This window comes from Zingiber officinale, chromosome 1B (genome assembly GCF_018446385.1).
Source record: "Zingiber officinale cultivar Zhangliang chromosome 1B, Zo_v1.1, whole genome shotgun sequence".
NCBI classification, from domain to species: domain Eukaryota; kingdom Viridiplantae; phylum Streptophyta; class Magnoliopsida; order Zingiberales; family Zingiberaceae; genus Zingiber; species Zingiber officinale.
In genome coordinates, this window is record NC_055986.1 from 20,589,490 (window position 1) to 20,612,578 (window position 23,089).

The 23,089-nt window shown below is 46.5% G+C and overlaps 2 protein-coding genes across 2 annotated transcripts; one reads left to right on the plus strand and one right to left on the minus strand.

Moving 5' to 3' along the window:
- Positions 1–263: 263 nt before the first annotated feature.
- LOC122045161 (probable methyltransferase At1g29790) lies at positions 264–1,746 on the minus strand. The gene has a single exon (XM_042605297.1). The coding sequence runs from the start codon at positions 1,721–1,723 to the stop codon at positions 407–409; it is 1,317 nt and encodes a 438-aa protein (XP_042461231.1). The 5' UTR covers positions 1,724–1,746; the 3' UTR covers positions 264–406.
- A 13,239-nt stretch (positions 1,747–14,985) lies between these two features.
- LOC122031949 (galactose mutarotase-like) lies at positions 14,986–16,011 on the plus strand. The gene is made up of 2 exons (XM_042591217.1): positions 14,986–15,123; positions 15,167–16,011. The coding sequence occupies exons 1-2, from the start codon at positions 15,012–15,014 to the stop codon at positions 16,009–16,011; spliced, it is 957 nt and encodes a 318-aa protein (XP_042447151.1). The 5' UTR covers positions 14,986–15,011.
- Positions 16,012–23,089: the final 7,078 nt, after the last annotated feature.

Genomic DNA, 23,089 nt, shown 5'->3' on the forward strand with positions numbered 1-23,089 from the left:
AGCTAGAAGAATTTTTTTTTTTTTGCCTCCTATTCTTTTCCCTGATCGTTTCGTCTCCTCTGTTTCAGAATATTATATTTAGCCACGTCTCTAGTAGATAAAATGACATGAACATTGACTTCTTTTTCCCACACACAAATAACGATGTGAACGTGACGCTATAGTCTAAGCCCTGAAAGACGGACATCAACGATACAGTCGTAACAAAATACGAAACGGAGCAAGAAACATGAACTTTATAAAAACAGAAAAGCAAGAAACAATGCTGAATCACTAGTATTTATTCAATAGTAATAGTACCCACATGGTTCCATTTCATATTGCACCCTTTTTCCAGTACCCACTTAGAAATACAGAAATTAATTGGTCAATAGATTAAAAAGTCAAAAAAAAAAAAAAAAAAAAACTATGTCATGGGCTTCTCAAGGAGGGCGGAGAGATACCACTCGTTCATCTCGATGCCGCGGTCCAGCTTCCGGCCGGCGTTCCACCGTCGCTTCCAGAATCCGATGCGCTCGAACATGGGGACGTAGGTGACGTTGAACTGCTCGCCGAGGCAGAAGAAATGGTCGAGCCAGAAGAGGCCGCCTGGCCGCAGCACCCGGTAGATGTCGAACAGCGCGAATTCCAGGATCGCGTCGGGGATCCAGTTGCTGAGGACGTGCATGGAGTGCACCAGGTCGAGGGTGTTGTCGTAGAACGGCAGTCGGTGCGCGACGCTGAAGTATATCGCCACCAGCCCCCGCGAAGCGATGAAGTTGTTGAACGGGCCGTCCAAGTTCATGCTGCTCGTCACCACCGTCACGTTCCGCTCCCACATCCGCGCCGCGAACGTCCCCGACCCACCGCCGATGTCCAGCCCCACTCGGATGGTCCCCGCCGGCTTCATCGCCAGAACCTCGTCGATGGCGTAGTCCAGCTCCCCGTTGCCCTGCACCCACCGGTGCTTCTCCCGCCCCGCCTGCAGGTCGAAGCAGTCCTTGCAGTCGTACGACCCCTGCGCCTTCCCCCGGTTCACCAGGCACGAGTAGTTCTTGCAGGTGTACGCGTCCCAGGTGATGCTCGTGTCCGCCGGAATCGCCCACAGGCTCTCCGGGACCGGCGCGGGTTCCACGTACCCCGCCGGCGACTTGGGGTGGCACCGCCGCCGCGGCAGGGGCTCGCACCCCTTCAGCATCAGCCGCTGCGAGAACACCTCGTCGGAGGGGCACTCGCCGCCCACATCGTAGCTCATGTACTCCGCCAGCTCCTCCTCGTACAGGCGACAGCCGCTGCCGAGCACCGGGTAGAGCTCATCGGAGCCGATGTTGGGGGTGTACCCGAAGGGGAGTTTGTGAGACCCAACGACGAGCTTGAGCTCGCCTGTGAGTTGGCTGGCCCACTTTTCCAGCTCCCCTTCCGGCGACCCCGCCACCCGTTGGACCTTGCCGATCTCCATCAAAAGCGTCTCGAGCAGGGAGTTGGCGGTCCCGATCCGCCTGCTGAGCAGAGACACCTGAGACTGGCTGTCGGGCAGCTGGCGCTGGGTGGCGTTCAGCTCCCGGAGGAGAATGCCGGAGTCCCGTAGATGCACCGCCGGCGCCGCCCAATCGAAGTTCCTGACAAAGAGAAAAATTGAAAGCAGATTAGTTACCAGCAGCAGCAGCAGAATCTTTAGCTTGGAGCATATCGTGCTCTGCGAGTGGCATGGCTTCAATCTGGCGTGGTCATCCTCGCTGCCCATCTCTGCATGCGCAACAAATTCTGGAAGGGGGATGAAGAAGAAGACGAAACAAAGAGCAGGATTTATAGGGATTGTTAGCTCCAGCACATGGCCATAGTCAAGCTCCACAAAACACTCAAATAGAGTTTCGAGGAAGCATTAAATTCGGCCTAATTGCTGCTTCGCCAAGTCTTCCCTTTGACCTTACACAAAAAAAATCTATAAAAAATTGATAAAAAAAGAAAATCTAATGTGATAAAATATGAGCGAGCGAGGCGATCGAGCAGAGTGAGCTTGTGAAATAGACGACAGGGAGTGTTACGCCTGAATAAATAATCAACGCACCGACCTCGCCCAGGATAATGATCTTCCCACTTGAGAAAGAGTGATTAAATTGACTCGGATGGATGGGAAATCGATTCCTTTTTTTAACTGTGGACTTATGGGACTCGGGTTCCAAGATTTGCAGAAGGCACAACTGGAGACAGGGAGGACTCGGCCTCTGTAATGCCTCATTGTTGATGAAGTTGGGCTGAGGTTTAAAATACCGTGCTTTAGACGACTTTACTAGTTTAGTAGGTAGATTTGGGTATACTCGTACTTTAGACGACTTTAGTAGGTAGATTTGGGTTGGATTTGACTGAGCCTTTTGCTTGGATTCGACTTTAGTAGGTAGATTTTGTCACCTTAATTCCATTGTAGCTAGGTTGTATCTAAACTTGTAGAAATTCGGGGGGAAAACTTGTAACCAGAATTGTTTTTTTTTCTTACTCATACATGGAATAACCATATTCTCATCACCAGACGGGAGAGCAACGAAGGGTGAGCCTACTGCAGAATCAGGAAATCAATGGGAGAGGAAGGTATGTGTATTTTATGTTTTTGTTTAACCGTTGACAAAAGGGAGGACTCAACTTTTAGTGGAATTAGAATGTTCATATTGATGATGCACTAAAAATGGTTGAATTTTTTTTTTTTTTTTTGGAAGGCTGGTTTATGAAATACTTTTTCAATATAAATTTAAAATTAGAATGTATTTATATTGAAATAAAAGTTAATTTGATGAAGCACTAAACACTTTTTCTTTCATTGTGTCCCTTTGTGTGAGGTATAAGCAGGCATATTTCACATTTTTGGATTCAGATAGAAGAAACAAATTGATATATCATGCTGGAAGAAATATTCAAGTAAAAAACATCAAACACAAGGCGCGCATTCGTGCTTTCATGTTCTGTTACCTCTGAAATATGTTCAGTTCAGGTTGCAAGTTCAGAACTGCAGCATAAATTTAATAGAAGACCATCAGCCTACATCTATTCGCTGAAGCTGTGTATCAATCTTGGTCCTATTGCTTAAGATGATTAAGCTTTAAGCATATAAACAGATTACCGGCATCTGTTTATGTTTGCAGGACAAGGTCGGTTTTTGGTTTATTTTGTTCTCAAATTTCACTTTTGGGTACAAATATGATTGGAGCAATGAATAGAGTAGAAGTTGGTCCACTAGTTTGGACTTCTTCCTGTTGGTATAATTGACCTTCAAGATTTTAATATTTGTTGGTCAATACATTTAATGAGATTTGATCAAGATTTACCAAGTTAATCAGAAGTTCTAACTGATTAAGATTGACTTAGGCAAAGGAAAAAGTCCAAGCATATTAAGATAGATTGAATGCTTGGCAAGAGAAAAGTTCAATCATATTAAGGTTGACTGGATGACTAACAAAGGTAGAAGTTTTGATAAGTCAAGGTTAACCTAAGCAAAGATAAAAGTCTTGACTGGTCAAGATTGACCTAAGTAAGAAAGAAACCTTGGCAGGCCAAAACTGACCTGCATAAGTAAGAAGTTTTACAGGAGTAAACTTCAAGTAAATGTGATCAAACCAACATATTTGGTTGACCGAAGTATACTATTTTTGATATTGTTTTGCATTACTATTGTGCTAAGTTGGTATTACAGAAAAGTTTTGGTAGATCAAATCGATCAAACACTAAGTAGAAGAAGTCCAAATATGCCGGTTAGACTATATGTTTGGCATGTAAGTAAGGTAAATCCTAGACTGTGTGCTTTGGAGTAGTAATTATTGGACTGTGAACCAAGTAACCGACCTTGTCTTTCGTAATCTATTTTTCCGCTATGATTTTATTTCTAATTTAAAAGAAAAGAAGATTTTCAAACAAGTGATATTCACCCCACCCTACCACCTTTATCGTACTTTTGTGATCCTACAATTAGTATCAGAGCAATGTTACTCTCAATAAGTTTAAATATTTTTAAAGTTTTTGAAAAATCGTCTTTCCTTATTTTAAAACAAAACTTGCAAATCTTCTCTTATTTCTTAGTAGAATATTTTTTTTCGTTACAGTACTTACCCAAGATCGTAAAATATTTGGAACTTTTTTTAAATTTATTTTTGCAAGAATCAAATGGATAAACAAGGGGTTCAATACCTCTCACCCACCACTCTTCAACAACAAAAATTTCCATTTTTAGAAGAGGCGAATGGAGTAATTTTTTAATATAAAAATTGATACATGGATCATCATCAAGAAAAGTTTTACACTACTCGTTGACAAATTCGAAGAACCTCTAGAAATGGAAAGGTGGACCTTCGACATTACATGGAAGGCTCATGTCGACACTAGGTCCACATACACCCTCTAGTGTGGATTAACAAATAAAGAACTTGATTAAGTTGGAGCCTTCAATAATGCTAAGGAACTTTGGTATAAGTTGGCCAATTTTAGCAGGGGCGCTGGGGGCAAGCGTATTCGTCTTTTTTACCACAATTCAAATGACAATGAATTATCTTTGGAAGAGTCGGACAGGGAAATGAAGAAGTGTCAGAACATAAATCCGAGTCCAAATCAAGTCACAGATTCGTATTTGTTTCAAACGATCAAGAAGAAGAGGTAAACTCTCTCCTAGTTAATAAAATTTATAGTATAATTGTTTGCTTGACTAGGAAGTTAGCTAAATTCGATGAACGGGTTAGATCCCTTCTTTAGGAGGTAAAAAACCTTAAGGACAAAATTAACCTAAATTGTTCAACTAATCAAGTTCAAGAATGAACCTCAATTCAAGTCTAAAAATTTGAGGAAGAGAATTCCTTTTTGAAAGGTCAAGCTGTAGAACTTGAGATAACGATGGAAAAATTTACTTCGGACTCCAAGTATCTAAATATGACACGAACTCAAAAAGTTGTGTACAATAAATTTAGACTCGAATATAAGTCTAACACTCAATATAGGATTTACATGTCTTTAGTAAATAGAAAATTAAAACAAATATTCAAGCATGGATTCTAAAATCACATTTAATCAACAAAATAGAAAATAACAAATTTTGTATTCCTAAAGAGCTAAAGAGCATGTTTACTTTTTAGATAAACAATACCAATTCAGTTATCCAGAGGGAGGAAAAAAAAATTATATCTTTGATTTAGAGAGCATGTGTGTATTTTTGTTTTGTTTGACTTAACCTATTCTATTTTATGTCTTAGATGTCACGTTTACTTCATATTTAATTTAAAATGGATAAATAGGACAAATATAATAAAAAATAATAATTTAATCTTCATCAACAATATCAAAGAAGATTGAGATGATAATATGTCGAATGCATGTTAATATTGAATCATATGTGTTTTATCTAGTACAATCAGCTTAGTGAATCTAACTGAAGCTGTCTTAGTCCAATCTGAATTAGTTAAACCAAGACTTAATACTAAGTCCCTTGGATGAGATGTTTTAGAAAAATGATCTTAAGCATGTAGTTGATATCCTTTGTGACTCACCACCATTTGAAAGTTTATTCTGAAAATACTTACTTCGTGGACCCAAAGTAAAATTTGAATCTAACACAAGATCAAACTACCTTTGACAAATAATATTAATCAATTAAATTGAGAATTTTTCAAAACTCATAAAGTTATGATCATTGAAAATTTAGAACGATTGAGATGCTAAGTTAATTAATTGATAATATTTTGAAAAAAGTTTTTAAAATTGATAAAATTATATTTTCAAAATAATGATTCATGATGGTTAATATTTGATATGATGTGTTATATATATATATATTTCAAAACTTATACATTTTTAAAAATGATTATTAATGTTTAGATCCTTAAAGTTAATAATGATCTCTTAAACCCCAAGAAACATAGAAATGTCCTACTTGTGGTTAACAATTTTTTTTTTTTTTTTAAAATGTCAGATTAAGGGAACACCTATTGAAAGACAGATTTTTAAAAAGGAAATTTTCAAAATAAAATATTTTAGAAAATATATTTAAAAATTTTATCTACAAAATATGTTGAAAAAAACTTTCAAAAATTTCATCTTCAAAATTTTTTAAAAAGATAGTTGAAAATAAATTTTAAAAATATTTTACAAATCTCTTGGAAAATAATTTTTTAAAATAGTATTGAAAATATTTATGAAAATTCTTTGAAAAATATTTTTAAAAATACATTCAAAAATATTTTTTGAAAATGCTTTAAAAATTTCTCCTTTGAAAAATATTTTTTCTCTTGTAAAATATTTTCAAACTTTGACAAATATTTGTGAAAATTATTTTTAAAAATATCTTTAAAATATTTGAGAAAATTATTTTGGAAGCATTAGTTCTATTTGAAAAATATCTTTTAAAATATTCTTGAGTAGTCTTGCAAAATAATTTTAAGCCCAAATAATTTTGAAAATTACTTTTAAAAATATTTGAAAGTGCTTTTTAAAAACTTTGAAAATAATTTTAAAATTATATTTGAAAATGAGTTATTCTAAATGGAATTGAAAAGTTAAAATTATTTGAAAACTTGAGATTATTTTTTTAAAAGAGTAAGAGAGATGTCTTGTTGAAATGATTATCACTGCAAAACCTAAAGAGTTTCTTATGATCAAAACAATTCAGTAGTTAATATTCTTTTGGATGTATGTCAAACAGGAAGAAGGGTTTAAATTAAAAACACTAATTCTTTCCATTTTGGCATAAAACTCAAAAAGTTGGGTTAAGCAATTAGCTTAACTTAAATATATTATTAAACATCAAAAATAGGAAAAATATTGGTACAATCAACCTCTATGATTTTGATGTTTGATTAACAATATATTTATGAGATCTTGTCAAGGTTGGCCAAATTAATTATTAGTCCAGACATGTCAAGACTGATCAAGGCAAAGGGAAAAATACATGCAGGTTAAGATTGATCGGATGCTTGCAATCTACCGGACCAACATATTTGGTTGATTGAAGTATATTATTTATAATACTGTTTTGCATTACTATTATGTTAAAGTTGGTATTGCAAGAAAGTCTTGGTGGATCACACTAAGCAAACAGATTAATTAGATCAGATGTTTGGCAAGTACGTAAGGTAAGTGTAGGACCGATAAAAGTTTCTTTTTCGATTTTATAAAAGTAAAAACAAGTGCACGACGGAATTAAAAATAATAAAACAAGAAGCGAAAAGAAAAGATAACACGATTAGTTTACTTGATTCGGAACCTTCGACAACTCGTACTTCAAGACACAAGCCCCTCATACCTAGCGATGAGCAATCCACTAAATTCTTTACCTATAAACTCCCGATAGAGTAATGTAAAGAAGAAAAGTATAACAACCCTACGCTTTTCTTTTGCAAGTATAAAAGATACACAATAAAAGAAATCGTTACAACCACTTAGAAGAATGGAATTTGATCGAGCTCGTGTGTTAGTGTTGGTCTGTCGACAATGGTCAGGCATAGTAGAGTCGCAGTAGTAGGAGATCAACGGCAGAATGATCGAAATAGTTTATTTGTAAGTTCTATATTTGTAGCTGACCAAACAGTGCTTTTATGGAGTGTTGAGTGTGTAGGATCACTGAGCACGTGAGAGAGGAGTGAATCATGTGTATTTAAAAACTTTCTTTTTCGATTTTATAAAAGCAAGTGCACAGCGAAATTAAAAACAATAAAACAAGACGTGAAAAGAAAAAATGACACGATCGGTTTACTTGGTTCGGAACCTTCGACGACTCATGCTCGAAGACCCAGGCCTCATGGACCTATCGATGAGCAATCCACTAAAATCCTCTATCCGTAAACTTCCAGTAGAATAATCGAATACAAAGAATAATAATAGAACAGTGTAACATCCTTTTAAAACATTAAACTAAATAACTTATAATTAAGCATTATCAACATGATGATATTGAAGTTGAAGCGCTTGTGTTGTTGTCGGTCTACCGACAACGGTTGGAAATAGTCGAGTAGTAGCACGACAACAGCACGAAGTCGTAGTAGCATAATGGTCGTAAGATCTTGTGTGTGAGTTTGGTTTCAGCTACTGGTCGAACAGGACATTTAAAAAGTATTGAGGGCGCCTCCAATCTCAAATTTGATCGTGCAAACTTCAGCCTGTATAATCTCCAAAGCTTGTGGTTTTTATCTACGTGAGGGCACCTACAAGCGCTCCAATGAGCCTCCAAGCACTTCAAGGCGCCTCCAATGCGCCTCCAAGCACTTCGAGGTGCCTCCAATGCGCTCTGAGGTGCCTCCAATGCACTCCAAGGTGCCTCCAATGTGCTCCGAGGTGCCTTCCCTCAATGAACTTCTATCCTTAAAGTTTATCCACGTGAGAGCGCCTCCACCATATCCAGGGCACCTTCACTGAGCTACGAAGCACCTCCCTACAACTCCAAGGTGCCTCGGACATTGTTTATCCTAAATGAACTTTTGTCAACTAACTCCTACAAGACACGTTAGTATAAATAACAAAAACTAATCTGTAAAATAGAGTTAGCACAACTAAAATAAAATGATTATTAATTAGAGCATATCTTCCCAATACCAAGATCTAGTCATGATTTCAGCTTAGATATCTAAAATGGCTCTAAGCTAGACCGCGCCTATAATCCCACCGAGACTCGTCCTCACTGGATCACTCTCCTCCCGTGACTCACATTCACTTACCATTTATAGTCACTTAACTTGCCTCTTGACTCACCGAGTCTTCCTGCAAGTTGTCAGGTCCACAGACCAAACTGGATTTCAGCCAACTGTCAGGTCCGGCAGATCCAACTGGACTTCCTGCCATATATCAGGTCACACCTTGACCTATATGGACTTTGTGTCAGTTATCAAGTCCTCAAACCTAACTGGACTTCAGCTTGATGTCAAGTCCTCTAGACCTGTTAATTCCTACATTCAGTAAAAGTATCAAATAAACATAACATCTAACTTTAAACTATTTATCATTCATCAAAATCTAAGTTTGGCCATTGGTGCTAACTACACCAACAGATGGCGCTTCCAATCCCGCCGGAGGTGCCTTTATTCCCAAATTTAATCTCGTAAGCTTCAGTCTCTTATCAACTCAGAAGTCTGCGATTTCTACTTGCGCAAGGGCACCTCCAAGCTCTACGAGGCGCCTCCAATCACCTCTGAGGCACCTTCCCTCAGTGAACTTCTATCCTTGAAGTTTATCCGCACAAGGACGCCTCTGCCATGTCCAGGGCATATCCACTAAGCTCCGAGATGCCTCAGACACTGTTCATCCAAGGTGATCTTTTCCCAACTAACTCCTGCAAGACATGTTAGTACAAATAATAACAAATAACCTATAAAACAGAGTTAACATAATAAGATAGAATTATTATTAATTAGATCATGCCTTCCTAAGATCATGATCTAGTCATGGTCTTAGCTTAGATATCTGAAATGACATTAAGCTGAACTATGCATATAGTCCCACAAGGACTCGTACTCACTGGACCATTCTCCTCTAGTGACCACTTGACTTGCCTCTTAACCCACCAGGTCTTCCTACCAGTTTTCAGGTCTGCAGACTCGACTGGACTTCAGCCGGCTGTCAGATCTCACAGATCCAGCTGGACTTCCTGCCAGATATCAAGTCACACTTTAATCCATCTAGACTTCATACCAATTATCAACTCCTCAGATCTAACTGGGATTCAACCTGATGTCAAGTCCTCTAGACCTGTCAATTCCTACACACTCGGCAACAGTATCAGACAAACACAACATCTAATTTTACACCACTTGTCATTTATTAAAATCTGAGTTTGACCATTGGTGCTAATTACACCAACAGTAGGTCTTGGAGAGGTCTTTCGTTCTGGAAGGTGTTGAAGATGCACCCCAATTGAGACAACCTTAGGTGTTGATCAAATTGAAGAAACCAAAGGTTTCAAAGTTGAGATCAGACAATTTTCACTGTTAAATGAATTCATGTATACATTTATATGTTTCTAACTCTATTTTGCAAGATTAATATTATGTTTAGAATGTCTATTGTGTTAACTTTAATTTGTAGATAAACAAAAACTTCGATTGATCAGTGAGTTTGGTTAACCGAATATGGTGATTTGGTCAACCGATCCGAGCAGATAAGCACAGATCATATCCGGATCTAAAAAAGAAGGAAATAAAGATTAGTCAACTAATTATGAGGATCAGTCGACCAAACACATTTAGTAATCAGAGATTGGATATGATTGAATCTGTTAACAAAGGAAAATCAAGGGTTCAGTCGACCAACTATGGGGTCGGCCGACCGAATACATATAGTAAGCATAGATCAGATTAAGCAACAAAGGAAGTTCTAATGTTTAATCGATTGATCATGAGGATTAGTCAATCGATAAAGTAGATTTTGTGAAAGATATGATCGGGGACAGATCGTGAACCTGGATGCAAAACCAGGCATTTAAGGATTGGTTGACGAAAAAGAGGTGCAGTCGATCGGATGAAAAATTTATAAAAGAAGCCTCAAGATCCGATGTTGTAAAATCAATTCTATCATCGATTCATCTCTCTTTTACTACTTTGTTTGTGCAAGTATTGATATTGTTACGTCGAGAGGCTCTTCGATAACCTACGACTAAATTCTACTATTATATTGTCGGTATAATTTAATTATTTGCATTTATTTAAGGGGATAGTGGTGTATTACTATCTTCCTCATATCTTGTACGAGTTTCCTCCTTCTCCGAAAGCTTTTTGAAAAGGAGAACTTTAATGGATTGCCCATTCGAAAACGGTCCGAGAGATTATGAGCTTTGGAGTAGTAGTTGAAGGATCGAATAATATGTTAGAAGGGATGAATAGTGATCCTGTCCGAGCGTTGAGTCAACGGACGCTGGGGACATGGCACGCTTCGCTGTCTCCGACTGTCAGTGTAGATCTCCGGCGAACCTGCAAAGAAGCCGAGCCGGGAGGGGTTTCCCGGCGACGGCCCTCCGACGCTCAAGTCAGGCAATGAGAAATGAGAGAGGCAGCGTAACTGTGGCTACAGTAAGGGATCCCGCATACCTTCGTCGACGTCTGGGGGTCCTTATATAGGACCCCGGGGAGGCATGAGCACACTTCTCGATGCGTGCACGCTTCCCCAAACATACCTTAACGAGCTCATGTCAGAAAAGTACCCCTGACGTCATTCCGCAATCGTCCGAGCATATCCCGGATGTGACGGTGGAAGCTTCCGTCGTATGATCCTGTGTACGGCTCGACCGCCAACTCTGCTTCTTGTCGGCGGCAAACGTCTCGAGGATGATGTTATCCCCTGTCTCCTTTGTCCTCTTGCGCCTCCTGTCTGTTCCAGGGCCGAGCGGTTCGGTCACTCGGCAGGCATATCCCTTCTGCCCCGGTTGTAGGTATCGGTCCGACCGAGAGGACTCCCGGTCGTATGCTCGGATGAGATTGCTCCTGCCTGTCTATGTTGCCTCTTGCCCGGTCGAACGGACAGCCCGCTCGGCCATGAAACCTTTTTACCTTGAGCATCGGAAACCCGACCCCTAGTCGGGTTGTCTTTCATTCGACGGGGGGATTCACGGTCGGCATGCTTCGTCCGATCGGTCGGCATGCTTCGTCCGGTCGGTCAGGTCTCAGAGTTGAATCTTTTGACCTTTGACCTCCACGTGCCGTTGACCTTCCGCCAACGAGGATCCCCCGTCCTTACCACTGGATCACATGCCTCCCCTTCAAGTCTAGTCGAAGGAGGCGCTAAGTCCGACTGACTAAACTGCCGGTCGGCCAGAGTGACACCGCTTTCTCACTTTCTGGAATGTTCCTCCTCACGGCCGTTCGGCTTCTTACTGCTGTTGGCTTTGCACTCGTGTCGACGGTCAACACTGACGCCCTTCGGATCTCCTCAGAATTCGTGCAAATCCTCTCCATTAAGACTGAGCACGCGCACTGTGCGCCGTAATAGCGCTCATTAAATGCGCCCCTGTGGCATGGTGCCACGTGGCACCTCCGTTGGCGTCATCGTACGGCTCTACGACGTGTCCGAGGGGACATCGACGGTTTAAAATGAATGGCCCGATTTGGGCCTTAATTCCTGTGACCTGCATCCGACGGTCGAGGTCGATCGGGCCCGACCTTATAAAGCCTTCACCCTCTTCCTCCGTCGCACCCTTGCTTTCGCGTGTTCCGCAGCCTTCTTCGGTGCTTCAGCGTTCCGGCGACTCCAATTTTCCCTTCTCCGACGATTCTCCGCCTTCTTCCTTCGATCCTCAACTCCTTTATAAGGTTCTTCCTCCTCTCTTCCTTTGATTCCTGTGTTTTCTTCGCGCTCTTGGCCGCATTTTGTCCTTTGGTTACTGTTTTGCTCCTTTTCTCGCTTGCGCATTTGCTTTCCCTTTCAATTTCTACTTCCTCCAGTACTCTGGCGATGGCAAGCTCCTCTCAGCCTGCGGACCCGACTCTCGGCCCATGGTATACCACCATGGAGTCGCGGTTCGATCGGCGCGATGCCGAAAGCCTGTTTAACGCTTTTGATATCCCTTCCGATTTTGAACTAATTCTACCTTCACCTTCCGCTCGGCCTCACAAACCGCCGAGCGACGCCTTTTGTCTTTTCCGTGACCAATTCATAGCCGGTCTGCGATTTCCCCTCCACCCCTTCATTGTTGAAGTTTGTAACTTTTTTGGCATTCCGCTCGCCCGATTGGTTCCCAACACCTTTCGCCTCCTGTGCGGGGTTGTGGTCTTATTTAAGATACACAACATCCCCTCCGCCCAGAGGTCTTCTATTATTTTTATTACCCCAAGCAGTCCGAGCCGGGTACTTATCTATTTCAAGCTCGGCCCGGCCTAGTCTTTTTTGATAAGTTGCCCTCTTCCAACAAACACTGGAAGGAGAACTTTTTCTACCTTCGTGTTCCCGGGCGGCTCCCCTTCCGTACGAAATGACAGGTCGGACCACCCATCTCTTCCGAGCTGAAGAAGTTTAAGACCCGACCGGACTATCTTCAAGCAGCGAATCTGCTAGCCGGTCTAACTGATTTCCTTCTCTTTTCTTTGCAGCGAATATCGTAATGGAGTCCGTGCTGTTCGGAATCTTGAAGAAGAAAGCGGTCGCGCTCGAAGCGGCAGCGGCCAAGGAAATGGAGCAACTGGGCATTGCTCTAGTCGGCTCTCACGAGGACGAGAGTGAAGCGCAGGCAGGCGATTCGGCCGCTCAGGCTTCGCCTATGGATGTTGCTGGCGGTGCAACTTCTGGCAAAGAACCGGCCGTTCGGGAGGAAAGCTCCGATCCAGAGGACGAATTCCCGCTCGACGGGAAAAGACGACAAGTTGAGAAGCCCCTCCGTTCAACAACCTCCGCAGTGCAAGCATCCGAGCAGACGGGCACTGCCTCTCAACGCAGCAAAGCACCATCGGTTGAGGCTCTCTCCTCCGACCGGACTCCCTCTCAATTAGAGGCGCCTGCGGCCCCCATCGAAGCAGTTCCGATTGCCTCCCTTCCTCCTGCACCACACTGAGTCCTCCGCTCGGGCATTTTGTCCACATTGTCCAGCCCGACTTCCGATCCTTTGGCTTTCGCTCAAATGACTTCGGGCTGGCGTCGTACTATCAGGGTCACTCTGCACCTCCCTACTGAGGCGTTCATGGCCGAGTCCGATCGGCCGACGGCTCCCGAACACATGATCACTATGAAGGGGCCCCTTGCGGAGATGTGGGCGGACGCTTGGGCCCGTGTGGCCATGATACCGCTTGACAAGCTAGCTGATAGCCACATGCAGCAGTCCACAGGGGTAAGCTTTGTTTCCTCTTCTTTATGTAGCCTTCCCGATCGGCCTTTTAACCTTTCTGTTTTCATCAGCGATGGGTGGAAGAGATTGCTGTCTCCAACCGGTTGGCAATGGTGGAGGACGAGCTGAAGAGGCTGAAGAGTCAGGGCGGCCCGTCTTCTTCGCGAGGCCCTTCTTATGCCAAGCTGCAGAAGGAGCTCGACAAAACCAAGGATCTGTTAGAGGCCGAGCGGAAGAAGACGGCCGACCAGGCTTACATTTTGGACCAGCTAGACAAAAAGGTCAAATCCTATGATCGCAAGATTGAGCTGGCCACCACTCGGAAGAACACCGCCAGCGCTGATCTGGAAAAAAAGAATGTAGAAGCCCGAGCTCTGGAGCAGCGTGTGCATGAGCTAGCCGAGCTGCTAGAAGGCGAGCAGAAAGGCCGTTCGGAGGAGGTGACCAAACTCCAGGACGATTTGAAGGCCTTGCAGGAAGCTCTTGATGCTTCTCGTGCCGCCTTCAAAGAGTACCAAGAGGCGGAGCCTGGCCGCGTCGCCGCCTTGATCAAAACTACATCCGCTCGGTGGAGTTTGTGGAGAAGGTGTGCGATCGGCTGGTCATCGCCTTCGAGTTGGCCATCACCGCCACGGCGGACTACCTGAAGTCCAAGGGTCAGCTCCCCGAGTCCGTGGTCATCCCTGCGACGGAGCATGCGGCGCTTCTCACTACCATCCCCAAGCATTTCTTTTACTTCCTTGAATGAAGTATTTTCAGTAATTCTTCCGATCGGCGAGTCTTTAATTTTCATGTGGCATCTGTAACTTTTAAATGTTAATTTTAAATGAATGCTCACTCTTGCTGCGTTAGCCTTTCCTTTCAAGTATTCCTTTTGACTATGTCGACCGGTCGCTAGACCTTTTTTCCGCAGGGGCTTTCTTAACTTCGCCGATCGGTTAAACGACCTCCCCCTATGCCTAGAACTTCTATGAGTTTGTAGCTGGGGTGTTTTTATTTACAGCGCCGACCGATCACACGACCTTCCACTAGGGATTTCTATAAGATTTTCGCTTAGGGTGTGTTTGGTTCAAGTTATCGTGTATAACCTTGGTTATGTGATTACTTGGTAATCACATAACCAAGGTTATGGGGAATAAAACATAATCCTAATCTTGTTTGGTTCAACTTAGGTAATGTTATAATCTAATTTGATATTTACTATATTATCCTTTTAAATTACATGATTAATTTTTTAAAATAAATTAAATTATCAATAATTATTATTAAAATGATTTCTCTGTTCGATGTTTCAGGTGGACACAGAGGATTCAGCCGTGTTATTTGGACGGTGAAGAAGATAGTAAGGGGAGAGTTCCCTTCCATCACCTTGTACTACCGGAGTTTCAACGGAGAACAAGGTATTGTATGAGAGTACTGTTGACGACGACGACGACAATGGCAATGGTAATGAATTTGAGGTTGCAGGGTTTCCCCGCGATCTGGACGTTTACGTGACGTACAACATCTCCGACGACTACCAACTGAGCGTGTCGATGAGGGGAAAGTCGCTGACGGAGGCGACGCCGGTGAACTTGGCGCAGCACACGTACTGGAACCTGCGGGGCCACGACGGAGGCAGCATCCTGTCACACAGAGTCCGAATCTTCGCCTCCCGGATAACCCCCGTCGACGCGGACCTCATCCCCACGGGTGAGCTCGCGCTTGTCCAAGGCACGCCGTTCGACTTCCTCCGGCTAGAGACGGTGGGGTCGCGGATCGACCGCATCCCCGGCGGGTACGACATCAACTACGTGGTGGATTCGTGGGAGGGGAAGATGTGGCTGAGCAGGGTGGCGACGGTGACCGCAGAGGAGACGGGGAGGAGGATGGAGTTGTGGGCGGATCAGCCGGGGGTGCAGTTCTACACGGGGAACTTCTTGAGAGGGGTGAAGGGGAAGGGAGGGGCGGTTTACGAGCAGCACGCGGGGCTGTGCCTGGAGACGCAGGGGTTCCCCGACGCCGTCAACCACCCGAAGTTCCCGTCGCAGATCGTGGCGGCGGGGGACACCAGAGAGGGCGGCAGGAGGTCAGCCTCGGGCGAGAAATCCGCGCGATCGTCGAGTGTGAAGAAGGGCGGAGTAGTCGGAGGGCAATTTTGGAAGAAAAAGATTGATAACCCCGGAATCGTGAAAAACCTAAGCTTTCCAAGGTTTTCTGATTCCGAGTTATATTCCCTGATTGCTGACGTGGCGGTAATGTTGTATTACCGGGAATCACTGATTACTTAAACCAAACAAGGTTGTCGTTGATAACCTACCAAGGTTATCCTTGATAACTCCCAACCAAACACACTCTTAGTGTTTTCCTTTACTGCGCTGATCGGTCATACGACTCTCCCTTTTTCATGGATTCTCCCTTTTTCATGGATTCTCTGCCAATGTCTCGCTCGACGGTCTTCAGGCCGGAGGGTTTATAGTCGCCGGTAGAGTTTAACGTCGCCGCTCGACGGTCTACAGGCCGGAGGGTTTATAGTCGCCGGTTCGACTCTAAGATTTAACGTTGCTGCTCGACGGTCTTGAACGGATAATATACACCCGGTCGAACGGCACGGGGTCTTGACAACGAGCATGTGGCTCGGATAATATACGCCCGGCCGAACGGCACGGGGCTTTCGACATCGAGCATGTGGCTCGGATAATATACGCCCGACCGAACGGCACGGGGTCTTCGACATCGAGCCTGTGGCTCGGCTAATATATGCTCGGCCGAACGGCACGGGGTCTTCGACCTCGAGCACGTGGCTCGGATAATATATGCCCGGCCGAACGACACGGGGTCATCGACATCGAGCACGTGGCTCGGATAATATACGCTCGGCCGAACGGCACGGGGTCTTCGTCACGCCTTCATGCAGCTACCCGCTTGGCGCACAATGCTCATGTCTTTGCTTTGTTCTTATAACTTTCATTCCTGCAGCCAAAGGATACATCCGAACGGAATATTCATGAAATATATTACATCGGCGCACCTTTTATCCGGCCCGATAGGGCTGGAGATGGTTTGCGCTCCATGGTCTCTCTAGCCGCCGCCCATCCTCATCATTCAAGTAGTAGGCTCCCAATTGGAGCTTCTCGACGACTTTGAAGGGCCCTACCCAAGAAGCCTCCTGCTTGCCCACGTCCCCGACTGGCTTCACTTTCTTCCAGACCAAGTCACCCACCTGGGATGCTCGGGGGATCACGCGACGGTTGTAGTTCTGCTTCATTCTCCGCCTTTAGGTCATCAGCCGGACGGACGCTTTGGCTCGCTCTTCGTCGATCAAGTCCAATTCTAGCTGCCTTCGCTCGGAATTATCCTCGTCATAGTTCTGGATCCGGACGGACTCTACGCCGACTTCGACTGGGACGACCGCCTCGCCTCCATAAACCAGGTGGAACGGTGTTACTCCCGTTCCCTCCTTAGGGGTCGTGCGGATGACCCATAGGACTCCCGGCAACTCGTCCACCCAGCTTCCTCCCATGTGGTCGAGTCGAGCCCGAAGAATTCGGAGGATCTCCCGGTTGGCTACTTCGGCTTGACCGTTGCTTTGGGGATACGCCACAGACATGAAGTGTTGCTCAATGCCATATCCCTTGCATCATTTCTCGAGCTGCTTTCCGACGAACTGTCGCCCGTTGTCCGACACGAGCCGACGCAGAATGCCGAACCGACAGATGATGTGTTGCCAGATGAATTTCTTAACCATCTGCTCAGTTATCTTGGCCAATGGCTCAGCCTCCACCCACTTGGAGAAGTAATCGACTGCCACCAATAGGAACTTCCGTTGTCCGGTCGCCATAGGGAAAGGTCCTACGATGTCCATGCCCCACTGGTCGAACGGGCAGGACACTGTGGACGCTTTCATTTCCTCCGTCGGCTTATGAGAGAAACTGTGGTACTTATGACAATAAAGACATGTCGCGACGGTCCGAGCGGCGTCCTCGTGTAGAGTTGGCCAGAAGTATCCGCCCAGCAGGATCTTCCTAGCCAAGGACCGACCGCCCGGATGACCTCCGCAAGATCCTTGGTGTACCTCTTGGAGAATGTACTCTGCATCCTCCGAGCTGACGCACTTTAGCAGTGGTCGGGAGAATGCCTTTTTGTAAAGCTGATCTCCGATGAGCGTGAACCGGCCGACTCTCCTCCTCAGTAGCTGGGCTTCATCCCGATCGGACGGCGTGACACCTGAGCGTAAAAACTCCATGATGGTTGTTCGCCAATCGCTCGGGAATGTGAGGCCTTCCATCCGGTCCATGTGTGCTACCAAGGATACTTGCTCGATTGGTTGCTAGATGACGACCGGTGATATCGAGCTTGCGAGCTTGGCTAATTCATCTGCCGTCTGGTTCTCCGTTTGAGGTATCTTCTGGACCACCACCTCGGTGAAGCTGGTCTTGAGTTTTTCAAAGGTCTCCGCGTACAACCTGAGTCTCGCATTGTTTATCTCAAAGGTGGCCATGAGTTGTTGAGCGGCTAGCTGGGAATCTGAGTGGATCACCACCGAGCTGGCTCCAACATGCCGCGCGGCCTGCAGTCCGGCTATGAGGGCTTCGTATTCTGCCTCATTGTTTGTCGCCCGATAGTCCAGCCGGACGGACAAATGCATCCGCTCCCCCTGAGGCGAAAGTATTAGGATTCCAATTCCGCTTCCGAGCCGAGTGGACGATCCGTCCACATATACTTTCCATGTAGCTTCGGGCTCGGACTTTTGTACCTCCGTCACGAAATCTGCCAAGGATTGTGCCTTGATCGCAGGGCAGGGTTGGTATTAGATGTCGAATTCGCTTAGCTCCGTCGTCCACTTGATGAGCCGTCCGGATGCTTCATGGTTTAGGAGTACCCTTGTCAACGGGTTGTTCGTCATCACAATAATGGTGTGCGCCAAAAAGTAAGGGCGCAACCTCCGAGCGGCAAAGACCAAGGCGAAGGCCAACTTCTCGAGACCGGTGTAGCGAGACTCGGCATCCTTTAAGATATGACTTAAGAAGTACACAGGCTGTTCTCCGTCGTTCGGCCTTACTAATGCCGAGCCCACAGCATGCTCGATTGAAGATAAATAAATGCGGAGTGGCTCGCCTACGGCCGATTTTGCCAACACGGGTAAGGAATTCAGGTAAGTCTTCAGTTCCTCGAATGCCCGATCGCACTCCTTGTCCCATTGAAACTTGGTAGCTTTACGCAGAATCTTGAAGAACGGCAGGCTCCGGTCAGCGGTCTTAGAGATAAACCTTGACAGCGCCGTTATCCGACCGGTGAGACGTTGTACCTCTCGAAGATTTCGGGGAGGGGGCATGTCTTGAAATGCCTTGATCTTGCTGGGGTTCGCCTCTATGCCCCGCTCAGTCACGATGTAACCCAGGAAGCGCCCGCCTTTCACTCCGAACAGGCACTTCTGAGGGTTAAGCTTGATTCCGTATCTTCTCAATGTTTGGAAAGTTTCCTCCATATCCGCATAGAGATCTGCCGCCCGGAAGGACTTGATAAGTATGTCATCCACGTACACTTCCAAGTTGCGTCCGATCTGCTCCCTGAATACCTTGTTCATCAAACGATGGTAGGTAGCTCCTGCATTCTTCAGCCCGAACGACATTACGTTGTAGCAATAGGTGTCGTCTGCCGTGACGAAACTGACCTTCTCCTGGTCTTCTCGGGCGAGCGGCACTTGATGGTAACCTTGGTATGCATCCAGCATGCATATCAGCTCGCACCCGGCCGTGGAATCTACCAGTTGATCGATCCGGGGCAGGGGGTAGAAGTCCTTTGGACATGCCTTGTTCAGGTCTCGGAAATCGATGCAGACTCTCCACTTGTTGCCCGCTTGGAGACCAGTACCACATTTGCGAGCCAACTTGGGAATTGCACTTCCCTTATGTGGCCGGCCTCCAGAAGTTTCTCTACCTCCGCCCAGATAATTACATTCTGCTCAGCGCTAAAGTCCCTCTTCCTTTGCTTCACCGGCCGAGCGTCTGGCCGGACGTGAAGCTCGTGCTGCGCTATGCTTAGCGAGACCCCCGGCAGCTCATGGGTCAACCAAGCGAAGACGTCGCGGTTTCGCTGGAGGCATTTAATCAGCTTTTCCTTCTGGTTCTCCTCCAGGTCGGATGCTATGAAGGTGGTGGCCTCCGGTCGGGAAGAGTCAATCTGCACCTCCTCCTTTTCTTCAAAAACCAAAGAAGGTGGTTTTTCTGTTATAGTATTTACCTCGACTCGCGGCACTTTCCGAGCGGACTTGGTTTCAGCTCGGACCATCTCCACATAGCATGTTCGAGCCGCCAGTTGGTCTCCCCGCACCTCCCCTACTTGATCTTCCACGGGGAACTTGATCTTTTGGTAGAAGGTAGAGACGACCGCTCGGAACTCGTTGAGAGCCGGTCGCCCTAAGATAACGTTGTACGCAGAAGGTGCATCAACCACGATGAAGCTGGTGGTCCTTGTCCTTCTGAGCGGCTCCTCTCCCAACGAGATAGCTAGCCGGACCTGACCGACCGGCAAGACTTCATTCCCAGTGAACCCGTAGAGGGGGGTTGTTATTGGCAGTAGTTCAGCTCGGTCGATTTGCAGTTGGTCGAAGGCCTTCTTGAATATTATGTTGACCGAGCTGCCTGTGTCAATAAAAATACGGTGAATAGTATAGTTGGCTATTACCGCTCGAATGATCAGGGCGTCATCGTGCGGGACTTCGACTCCCTCGAGGTCCCTAGGCCCGAAGCTGGTCTCGGGTCCGTTCGCCCTCTCCTAGCTGCAGCTGACCGCGTGTATCCTCAGTTGCCTTGCGTGTGCCTTTCTGGCTCTATTGGAGTCTCCTCCGGCCGGGCCTCTGGCAATAATGTTGATCTCACCTCGAGATGCATTGCCCCTATTCTCCTCCTCGAGGTCGTTCATGCGACGCCCGATGGTGGGCTCCGGGCTGCTGACGATGCTGCCGCTCGGGGGATCTCCTTTATATTCTTTGAACGGGGCTCCGTTGTCGATGTCGCCGGTCTGGTGAAGGTGATCGGCGTCGGTAGCTCCTTGGCGCAGGATGAGCGATGGGGGGAGGCTCCGACAGTCACGGGTGTTGTGAGTAGCCGACTGATGGAGTGAACAAAACATCAGGGTCCATACCTTCCCCCTGGGCTTGGGCCGATCAGCCGCGACTTGTTGGACAGCGTGAAGCCGAGTGTGCTGATGAGGACGGGCGGCTTCGGCTCTCGGTCCTCTGGGGGGCTAGTGACTGACGGGCTGCTTCCGCTCGGCGGAAGTTGGTTGGTCATTCAGGGCTTCCTTTCTTCTCGCCGCCTGGGCTTCCTCCACATTGATGTATTCGTTGGCCTTATGCAGCATGTGATCATAGTCCCGGGGCGGCTTCCGGATGAGCGAGCGGAAGAAATCACCGTCCACGAGCCCTTGCATGAACGCGTTCATCATTGTTTCCGAGGTGACCGTTGGAATGTCCATGGTCACCTGGTTGAAGCGTTGAATGTAAGCTAGGAGCGGCTCCCTTGCGCCTTGCTTGATGGCGAACAGATTGACGCTGATTTTCTGGTGACGCCTGCTGCTCGCAAAATGATGGAGGAACGCCGTTCGGAATTCTTTGAAACTTGTGATAGATCCGTCCGCCAGCCTCCGGAACCACCGATGTACCGATCCCGAGAGAGTGGTGAGGAGCACTCGGCACTTCACCCCATCTGTGTATTGATGCAGAGTGGCAGTGTTGTCGAACTTACCCAGATGGTCGTCTGGGTCGGTTGTTCCATTATATTCCCCGATCGCAGGGGGTGCATAATGCTTCGGCAGTGGATCACGCAGGATAGCATCTGAAAACTGTCGGTTGATCCGCTCGGGTGACGCGTCCGTTCGGGGCGCTTTTCCTTTTCTGACGTCCCGGACGGGTGCTTCGTCCGATGAAGATCCCTTGTCTTGATTAGCTTGCGCTACCTCCGAGGGCGTCTGGAACATAGCCCGATGAAAAGGTATCGGGGCGAGCGGTGCCCCCATCTGGGTGCCGGTCGGTCCCTTATTTTGTCCCCATATGGAGAGCTGCTCCGGCCGCTCTTCGGGTGGCGCTCGGCCCCCCGATGCTGATGTCGCCTGCTGCGCTGCCCGCTCGGCCTGAGCTTTCTGCAGCTGCTCCATGATTTTTGTTGCTCGCGCTTAAATGAGTGCTTCGAGCTCCTCAGGAGAGAGCGTTACCAGAAGTTGACGTCCAGCGTCTTCCATTTTCTAGGCTCGAATTCAGGTGCTTTCCCACAGACGACACCAATTTGATCCCGTCCGAGCGCTGAGTCGACGAACGCTGGGGACGTGGCACGCTCCGCTGTCTCCGACTGTCGGTGTAGATCTCCGGCGAACCTACAAAGAAGCCAAGCCGGGAGGGGTTTCCCGGCGACGACCCTCCGACGCTCAAGTCAGGCAACGAGAAATGAGAGAGGCAACATAACTGTGGCTACAGTAAGGGATCCTGCATACCTTCGTCGACGTCTGGGGGTCCTTATATAGGACCCCGAGGAGGCGTGGGCACGCTTCTCGATGCGTGCACGCTTCCCCAAACATACCTTAACGAGCCCATGTCAGAAAAGTACCCTTGACGTCATTTCGCAATCGGCCGAGCATATCCCGGATGTGACGGTGGAAGCTTCCGCCGTATGATCCTGTGTACGGCTCGGCCGCCAACTCTGCTGCTTGTCGACGGCAGACGTCTCGAGGATGATGTTATCCCCTGTCTCCTTTGTCCTCTTGCGCCTCCTGTCTGTTCCAGGGCCGAGCGGTTCGGCCGCTCGGCAGGCATATCCCTTCTGCCCCGGTTGTAGGTATCGGTCCGACCGGGAGGACTCCCGATCGTATGCTCGAATGAGATTGCTCCTGCCTGTCTATGTTGCCTCGTGCCCGGCCGAACGGACAGCCCGCTCGGCCATGAAACCTTTGTACCTTGAGCATCAGAAACCCGACCCCTAGTCGGGTTGTCTTTCATTCGACGGGGGGATTCACGGTCGACATGCTTCGTCCGATCGGTCGGCCTGCTTCGTCCGGTCGGTCGGGTCTCAGGGTTGAATCTTTTGACCTTTGACCTCCACGTGCCGTTGACCTTCCACCAACGAGGATCCCCCGTCCTTACCACCGGATCAAATAGTATTCGTGATTTTTTTTTATATTTTTTATAAACACCGGAGGAAATGCAACGGAAATAGAATTAAGAGAAGGATAAAGAAATCGATAACACAAAGTTAGTTTTACTTGATTTAGAGTCTTCAACAACTTCTACTCCAAAGCTCACACTCGTTGAGTGTTTACATTGGGTAATTCACTAATAGTTTGAAAAATTACAAAAAAAATATGAATTATAAAGTA